General features: G+C 46.1%; 1 protein-coding gene across 1 annotated transcript; it reads right to left on the bottom strand.

Moving 5' to 3' along the window:
• Positions 1 to 308: 308 nt before the first annotated feature.
• RHOV (ras homolog family member V) lies at positions 309 to 2942 on the bottom strand. The gene is made up of 3 exons (XM_055436943.2): positions 2642 to 2942; positions 1832 to 1890; positions 309 to 1645 (listed from the first exon to the last, which is right to left on the bottom strand). Exons 1-3 carry the CDS (start codon positions 2847 to 2849, stop codon positions 1202 to 1204), a joined length of 711 nt encoding a protein of 236 aa, XP_055292918.1. The 5' UTR covers positions 2850 to 2942; the 3' UTR covers positions 309 to 1201.
• Positions 2943 to 9030: the final 6088 nt, after the last annotated feature.

Raw genomic sequence — 9030 nt, 5'->3', positions numbered from 1 at the left:
GTGCTCCAGTAGGGAGGGGCACCACCCGCCCGGTGAGGTCATGGGAAAGCAGCTCTGGCGCTGACACCTGGGGAAACCCGTTTCCAGGCTGCTTCCCACGCTAGCTCTCCTGGGAACCAGCTAAGCCCCAAACGGGGTGCCCCAAACCCCTCCCCGCAGGCCAGTTCCCATCACTGTCCCATCTAGACCAGCCCTCACCTTTCAACCTAGCCTCAGTCTTTTGGTACCCAAGCTGTCTCTATCCAAACTGTTGGGTCTTGAGGGACCAACATGCTGACCTCTCCAGAAAAAGACACAGAGACAGCAGCTTCAGTAACTTAAGGCTTTATTTGCAGATTCCACATTGCCCTGTCTTCTAGGCTATGACTTTGGAGAAAGCCCCTTCTTCCTTTAGGCTCCGATTTGCAGCTCCTCCCCCTCCTCTTGCTGGGCCTTGCCTCTCACTTCCTGCCCCACTCCTGGTCCAGCCAGTTTGGGCAGTGCCTAGGGAGCCCTGAGACCCAGTTCTTCTAAGGCACCAGCCCCGCCCTCCCTGGCCTTGAGGCTTTGAGGACAGCCCAAGTGTCAGCCTTGCTCCTCAGTTGCCCCACTTCTCTCCTTTCTCTTCTTCATTCCAAGAGGAGCCCTCTGATCGGTCTTCTTCCCAGCCTGTCTCTAGTCCTAAGGCTCCAAGGCTGTACTTTCTGCTCCTTCTCAATCTCCCACAGACCTCTGTCTTACTCAATTCATTCTAAACTCTCCGAATCAGGGCTGGACACCTTCCAGCCTTCCGAGATGCCCAGCTGTTCCTCAGGCTCTTCCTCACCCCTGGGCCAAGGAAGGGGTGGGGACCACCACAAGGGGTACTAATTCAGCCAGGCTGGCTTGAGGGCCCATAATAAGAAACTGGGAATTGGATCCCAAACTGCTTGGAGGCAGCTGACGCTGTCAGGATCATCCCACGAAAATCAAAGTACTAGGATTTCTCTGCCAGCCTTGACCACAGAAATCCAAGTCAGAGCCTTCCCTTCTCCAGGCCCTAGGCTTACCCTGGCATATAAGAGCGGGCAGTTAAAGGCCCATAGCTCCACAGCATTCAGACGGGAACTGAGTCCCATGGGGGTGGCCTGGCCCTGCCAGCAGAGCCCCTCAAAGGCCCCATGTCTCAGGTTCTAGAAGTCTGTGGCCATTGGCCTACTGATCATTTTGCTGCCACAGCTGTTCAAACAAAACAGAAGAACTTCTTCCAGCGGCAGCGGGAGAGGGTGCGTACACCTTTGGCATTCAGTTTCTTCTCCAGCCGGGCTTTGTGCTCAATGGCACTAAGAATGGCCGAGTCAAACACCTCCTTCAAGTTCTTCTGCGTCAAGGCAGAGCACTCCAGGTAGCAGCAGGCCCGGATCTTCTCGGCCAGACCCTGAGCCTGGGGTTGAGGCACCGGGCCCTCCCGGCCCCCCTGGTCCAGCTGAATCAGTACATTGACATCATCCCTCAGGTCGGCCTGGGTACCCACCAGCAGCACGGGTGCCTGGGGATTGTGAGTACGAATCTCCGGCAGCCATTTCTCTGTGATGTTTTGGAAGGAGCTGGGCTGTACCACACTGAAGCAGGCCAGGAAGACATCTGTATCCGGGTAGCAGAGGGAGCGAAGGCGGTCAAAGTCTTCCTAGGATGGAAAGTCCAGGCCATTATTCCCTGCCACAGGACACAGGGAATCCCTTGTCACCTGGGTTTAGAGACTGAGACTCATAACTAAGGGCCCAAGGTCTTCTCCATTCCTGATGGACCCGGGATCCTCCCAGCCTCCAACCCACCTCACCCCAGACCAGTAGAGGATGCTCCTACTTCTCACCTGTCCCGCTGTGTCCCAGAGCTCAATGCGCACCGGGGCTCCATCAACCAGGACTTGAACTGCAGGGGAGAGGCAGGGGAAAGACTGAGTTAGAAAGAGCGTTTTGAGATTAGGTTTGATGTAAACCCACTACGGGGTATAAAACAGATAGCTAGTGGGAACCTACAATACAGCCCAGAGAGCTCAGCTCTGTGCTCTGTGATGGGTGGTATGCCGGGAGGGGAGTGTTCAAGAGGGAGGCATAGGTAAACATATAGCTGATTCACTTCCTTGCAGAGCAGAAACACAACATTGTAAAGAAATTATACTCTAATAAAGAAAAGAAAAAGAGGCTTCCCTGGTGGCTCAGTGGTAAAGAATCCACCTGCCAATGCAGGAGACACGGGTTCGAGCCCTGGTCCAGGAAGATCCCACTTGCCTCAGAGCAACTGAGCCCATGACCACAACTATTGAGCCCGGGAACCGAAACTAAACATGCAGTAACTACTGAAGCCGGGACGCTCTAGAGCCGGTGCTCCGCAACAAGTGAAGCCGCCCGCAGTGAGAAGCAGCGAACTACAAGCAACAGTAGTCCCCGCTCGCCGCAACTAGAGAAAAACTCGCGCAGCAACGAAGACCCAGCACAGCCGAAGATAAATGAAAAAGAAAGAGCGTCCTGGATCCCACCAAGCCTCAGCAGCGCCACCTCGGGGCCTGCTCCCGCCAGCCTCCCCGGGGGCTTCGGGGCACTCGTTCCTCGGCTCCAGCCGCAGCCCCCGAGTGCACAACCTCAGCCCCAGCCATGCGGCCGCCGCGGCCGTTTGAACGTACCGGAGAAGGTGTCCAGCGCTGTGGGCCGGTAGCGCGCGGGGTACCCATTGCAGGTGTAGCTGACGATGAGGCTGCTCTTGCCCACCGCGCCGTCGCCCACTAGCACGCACTTTATGCCCAGCTCGGGGGACGCGCTGCCCCGTCCCGGGGGAGGGGTCGGGGATCGGAGCGGGGACGACTCGGCTTCGCTCAGCTCCCGCGGGGGCATGGCCCGCTCCGGGGACAGCCGGGGACCAGGCTCCGCTGTGATCGGTCAAGCACGTTCCGTAGGTTACCTCTGACTGAATCCGCGGAGCCTCAGCTCAACCGCTACCCGTGGGTATATGTGCACCCCGCCCACCTCATCTGCATACCACAGGCGGCCTCGGGCCCCGCCCACCCTCCGAGCCTCCTCCAGGACCTGGCTCTACAGCACGCCCCAAGAGGCCAGGCAGTCTCTAACACCAGGAGGTAGAGACGCAGGCCGAGAACTGACGCTCAGGGAATCACCCAAGTTCGAGAACAAACAATTGCCCGTATGAGGCAGATCTCGGTATCCTGGCAGACAGATATCCAGGATTTATTGTTAGGAAGAATACGCAAATTGCAGAACACATAATGCAACATGTTCAAATTAAACATTTATTCAAATTAAAACAAACAAAAAAAAGACATGTTTGAGTATTAAAAAGTCTGGATAATAATTTTATTAATGAATTACTTTTTAAAAATAAAGAGATCATGAAGAGGCAGAAGATAAACTCAAGAGGGAACACGGCAGGCAAGAATGTATTGTACCTCTTCCATGGAAAAGCTTCCTGTAGATTCAGCCTGAATGCAGGCTTTAAACACCTTCACTCTGCTCCTTTAAAGGATCTCGGGATGCTGGAGAAGCTAGCTGGGGAGGATCTTCAACGACAATTCTCCAATTGAATATTCTCTAAATCCCCAAAGTCTCTAATATTATCTTCATCATCATCAAAAGCACATAATAATTACCTGTTTGCTGATTCTGTCCTGGGCCACCCATTGTCCTTGCCCTAGAAGGTGTTTATAGATAGAGACATGATATCTCATGTAGCCCTAGGAAGGTCACCAAGAGAGCAAGTGAAGAATAGCCTGATGCTAATTTCATCTCTTTATTGCAGCCACACCAAGTGACACCAGACCCAGAATCCTTTCTCTGAATTCCAAGCCTGTACAAAGATCTCAGCCTATATAAAGATCATTAAAAACACCTCCTTCACGAGTTGTTGAAGGGAGAGTGTTGGGAGTAGGTCAGTGAAAACTGAAGAAAAGAAAGAATTGTATTTTTCAAGCAGTCAGTAGTATAAAAATCCCTAAGTCCAAATCTCAAACTCTCTTGAAAAAAGTTTAAAGATTTCTGATTTTTATTCCTTACCCCACCCACCAACTGTTGATCAAATATTGAGGACAACAACTAGAAAGTTGACAATTTAACCATTAAAAAGTTGACTGTGAGGAAATGGTAGGATCCCCAGGATTCACTTCTATATACCAGTGTCTGCATCCTACATTCCTTACCTCCAAGTATCTGTGGATGCGAATAACTCCTAATTATAGCCCCTATGACTTCTCAGACACATCCACATAAGACATCAGGCAAGTGAAAGAAGCCTGAAAGTGCTGCCTTCACACTATGTCACCCAGAAGGTCTGAAAGCTATTCTTTTTGCTCTCCTGGAAAGGGAGGCAAGAATGGGGATTTGAAAAGACTTAGACATAAAGAGTCCTGCCCCCGTATTCCTACTTCTTCAACTCATTAGCTGTGTAATTCCTGAGAAATCACTTGCTCCATCTCAGCTATAACAAGCTAGATGAAGCTTCTTTATTTCATATTTATTTTTTAAATATTTATTTCTGGTGCTAGCAATCTGTGATTCAGGGAACCTAGGGAAATTGTCCTAGTCTGGGTGTCTGGGACAAAATTACTACACACACACTCTTCTTTACAATGCTCTTATCCTTTTACTCAAACTATTATTTAAAATAGTTTTATTGTAGCTGTAAATTTGAGAGTAATCATGTTTAATTCTTTCTGCAGGTAGAAGGGAATATAAATAATACAAATGGGGGAGGTATCAGCTGGTCATGGTTAAACCCCACTTGGCCTGCAACAGGCTATTCTTTGCTGGTCCTGTGGGTGGGGACACTTTCTAACCTGGGTCTCTCTGTCTGAGCTGGTTTAGGGACAGTCTTGTCAGCAAGAGGGGGAAGGAGGAGACAACCTGGGGAGCTGGTGAGTCATCTATTTCTCACTAAAGACTTGCAATTCTGGTTGCTGCTGCTGGGAAAGTCCCCTCCTGAGGGTGACCTGAGTCTTATTCCTGTCTACCTGAGAAATTGTCCCAACTTCCAGTCAGATACACTTTTGCTAAGATTAAAACGTTGCCTTGACTTTCTCCTTGGAGGGATAATCGAATTTAGGACTGGAGCAGGAAATATACAAGATGAGCCTGGAACATTTTGTAGTACAGAAAGTAAGGAAGTGCCAAACAAACAAAGCAGCAGGAAGCTGGAGATACGTTAGAGGACACAGGAGCCAACTGAAAGAGCTTCCACAGGCCAAATCTGGGACAGTCTGAGCAACGAAATAAACAAGTATTGGATTATAACCCAAAATATAAAATAAATAGCATATCTATTCTGATATAAATGGGGGATGATATACAAATTTCTCGTGAATGATCCCAAATACTGTATGTAGATACTCTACCCTTAAAGAAGAGAGTAAACCACCACTCTTGTGGGCCATGCATAGTGACTTCCTTGCAAAGACTGAAATGGGTAGGGGAGAAAACAACTTTACAGTGGAAAATCCAGGCAAACACTACCTGAAGCAGGTGACCAAGATTAAGATCAACATTGATAAGTCAAGTTGATGGTATGTAACTTTGATGTGATGCAAAGAGAATGACATTTTACCTCTGTGGCCTTCCTCTCAAGAATTCCAGTCTAACCATGAGAAAAACATAGGAAAAGTTCCAACTGAGAGACACTCTACCAAAAGGTGGTCCAGTGCTTCTCAAAACTGTCAAGGTCATCAAACAAGAAAAGTCTGGAAAACAGCCCCAGACAAGAGGAGCCCAAGGAGACATGACAACTAAATGTAATGTGGTATTCTGGGTGGGAGTTTGGAAGAGAAAGAGGACATTAGGTTAAAACTAAGGAATTCTGAATAAAATGTAAACCTGAGTTAATAATAATGGACTAATTCTGGTTCATTAATTGTGACAAATGTACAATCAGTTCAGTTCAGTCACTCAGTTGTGTTCGACTGAGACCCCATGGACTGCAGCACTCCAGGCCTCCCTGTCCATCACCAACTCCCAGAATTTACTCAGACTCATGTCCATTGAGTCGGTGATGCCATCCAACCATCTCATCCTCTGTCATCCCCTTCTCCTCCCGCCTTCAATCTTTCCCAGCATCAGGGTCTTTTCAAATGAGTCAGTTCTTCACCTCAGGTGGCCAAAGTATTGAAGTTTCAGCTTCAACATGGTCCTTCCCATGAATACTCAGGACTGATCTCCTTTAGGATGGACTAGCTGGAACTCCTTGCAGTCTAAGGGACTCTCAAAAGTCTTCTCCAACACCACAGTATCAATTCTTCGGTGCTCAGCTTTCTTTATAGTCCAACTCTCACATCCATACATGACTACTGGAAAATATGTACAATATAATGTAAAATATTTATAATAGGGGAACCTGAGTGTGAAAGACAGGGAAACTCTGTGTTACCTTCTTGATCTTTCTATAAGTCTAAACTGTTCTAAAGTTTACTAAAAAAAAAACAAAACAAAACCCCCTAATTTTAAAACTATGGTATTGGCACAAAAAAAGACACACAGATCAATGGAACAGAATATAGAACCCAGAAATAAACCCACGCTAATATGATCAATTAATCTACAATAAAGGAGGCAAGAATATAGAATGGGGGAAAGACAGTCTCTTCAACAAATGCTGTTGGTGACACTGGACAGCTACATGCAAAAGAATCAAACCTGGACTACTTTCTCACACCATATCCCAAAATAAACTCAAAATGAATTAAGACTTAAATGTAAGGCCTGAAACCATAAAACTAGAAGAATACGTAAGCAGTATGCTCTCTGACATCGATCTTAGCAATATTTTTTGGGGGGATCTGTCTCCTAGAAAGGGAAATAAAAGCAAAAATAAGAAAATAGGACTACATCAAACTAAAAAGATTTTGCACGTTGAAAGAAACTATCAACAAAACAAAAAGACAGCCTACTGAATGGGGAAGATATTTGCAAGCAATATATTCAATAAAGGGACTATATTGAAACTATATCCAAAATACACAAAGAACTCATACAGTTCAACAACAACAACAAAACACCTGATTTAAAATTGGGCAGAGGACCTGGATAGATGTTTTTCTAATCAAGACACACAGATGGCCAACAGGCACATGAAAAGATGCTCAGTATCAGTCATCATCAGGGAAATGCAAATTAAAAGCACAACTGTGAGAATGGCTATCATCAAAAAGAACAATGTGTTGGTGAGAATGTGGAGAAAAGAGAACACTTGCACATTATTGGTGGGACTGTAAATTGATGCAGTCACTATGGAAAAGAGTATGAAGTTTCCTCAAAAAATTAAAAATAGAACTACCAGGTGTTAGCCACTCGGTCATATCCAACTCTTTGCGACCTCATGGACTGTAAACTGCCAGGCTCCCCTGTCCATGGAATGCTCCAGGCGAGAATACTGGAGCAGGTAGCTATTCCCTTCTCCAGGGAATCTTCCTGGCCCAGGGATCAAACTCAGGTCTCCTGCATTTCTGCTTCCCTGGTGGCTCAGACAGTAAAGAAGAGCTACCATATGATCCAGCAATTTCACTTCTGGGTATTTATCTGAAGAAAACAAAAAACAGTAATTCAAAAAGATATATGTACTCCAGTATTCACTGTAACATTATTTACAATAGCCAAGAAACAACTAAGTGTCCATCAATAGATGAATGGAAAAAGATGTTGTATACATGTACCAAGGAATATTACTCAGCCATAAAAAGTGAAATGCTGCCATTTGTTACAACATGGATGGATCTAGTTCACTAAATCTGACAAAGACAAATACTCTATGACCTGACTTACGTGTAGACTCTAAAAAACAAAACAATTAGAGACTTCTCAGGCAATTCAGTGGTTAAGACTCTACCTTTCCACTGCAGGGGGTTTGGGACTAAGATCTCAGATGCTGTGTGGCACAGCCTAAAAAAATTTAATTAAAATGTTTAAAAGACAAAAAAAAATAAAAATAAAAACAGACTCATCTATGAGTTCTACAGAGAACAAACAGGTAGGTGCCAGAAGGAAGGAGGATGGGGGTGAAATACTTAGGAGATTAAGAGGTACAAACCACAAGTTATAAAATAAACCATGAGGATGTAATATACAGCACAGCATAAGGTGTATGGTCAATAATATTGTAATAACTTTGTGTGGTGACAGATGGTTACCAGACTTATGGTGATCATCTCATAATGTATGCAAATGTCAAATCACCATGCAGTACATCTGAAACTAATTTAATATTTTAAGTCAACTACATTAAAAAAAAAAAAACCTAAGCCTTAAGTTAAAAAAAAAAAATTAGCTAGCTTAGGCAGAATGTGGAGAAGGCAATGGCAGCCCACTCCAGTACTCTTGCCTGGAAAATCCCATGGACTGAGGAGCCTGGTGGGCTGAAGTCCATGGGGTCGTGAAGAGTCCGACACGACTGAGCAACTTCACTTTCACTTTTCACTTTCATGCATTGGAGCAGGAAATGGGAACCCACTCCACTGTTCTTGCCTGGAGAATCCCAGGGACAGAGGAGCCTGGTGGACTGCTATCTATGGGGTCACACAGAGTCAGATACGACTGAAGCGACTTAGCAGCAGCAGCAGGCAGAGTGTAAGATTAATAAAATAGTTTTATTTAGTGGAAAAACAAAGAAACTGAAACGCGGTCCTGACATTGAATCATGGCAGTCATAACGTTTTGTTTCCAAAGTGTCCAATACAAGGTGTATGGAGCTTTAGACTTGTGAAGCTTCTTTAGTTTGCTCTGTCTCATAAGATATCCAAGTGCGATTGCTGAGCGGTTTGAGGGATGTGGGGGGAGTATACAGGGACCCAGCAAAGTTAGGAAATTAGCCTCAAGATCAAAGAGGCTCTTAAGTGGCAGACCATCCCCAAACTAGCAATCAATAGATTCACCAGAAGGCAATGGCACCCCACTTCGGTATTCTTTGCCTGGAAAATCGCATGGACAGAGGAGCCTGGCAGGTTTCAGTCCATGGGGTCGCTAAGAGTCAGACACGACTGAGTGACTTCACTTTCACTTTTCACTTTTGTGCATTGAAGATGGA

This window comes from Moschus berezovskii, chromosome 9 (genome assembly GCF_049115385.1).
Source record: "Moschus berezovskii isolate FMDL1 chromosome 9, NW_MosBer_1.0, whole genome shotgun sequence".
NCBI classification, from domain to species: Eukaryota; Metazoa; Chordata; class Mammalia; order Artiodactyla; family Moschidae; genus Moschus; species Moschus berezovskii.
Note: the sequence above shows the minus strand (reverse complement) of the source record. Positions and strands in the feature narration are given on the sequence as shown.

Bases quoted from the DNA above. Each gene is read 5' to 3' on its own strand.
- RHOV (XM_055436943.2), bottom strand. From the start codon at position 2,849: ATGCCCCCGCGGGAGCTGAGCGAAGCCGAGTCGTCCCCGCTCCGATCC. The intron at 1,891-2,641 runs GTACGTTCAAAC...TCTCCCCTGCAG, and splicing joins AGCGCTGGACACCTTCTCCG to TTCAAGTCCTGGTTGATGGA. The intron at 1,646-1,831 runs GTGAGAAGTAGG...TTTCCATCCTAG, and splicing joins TCTGGGACACAGCGGGACAG to GAAGACTTTGACCGCCTTCG.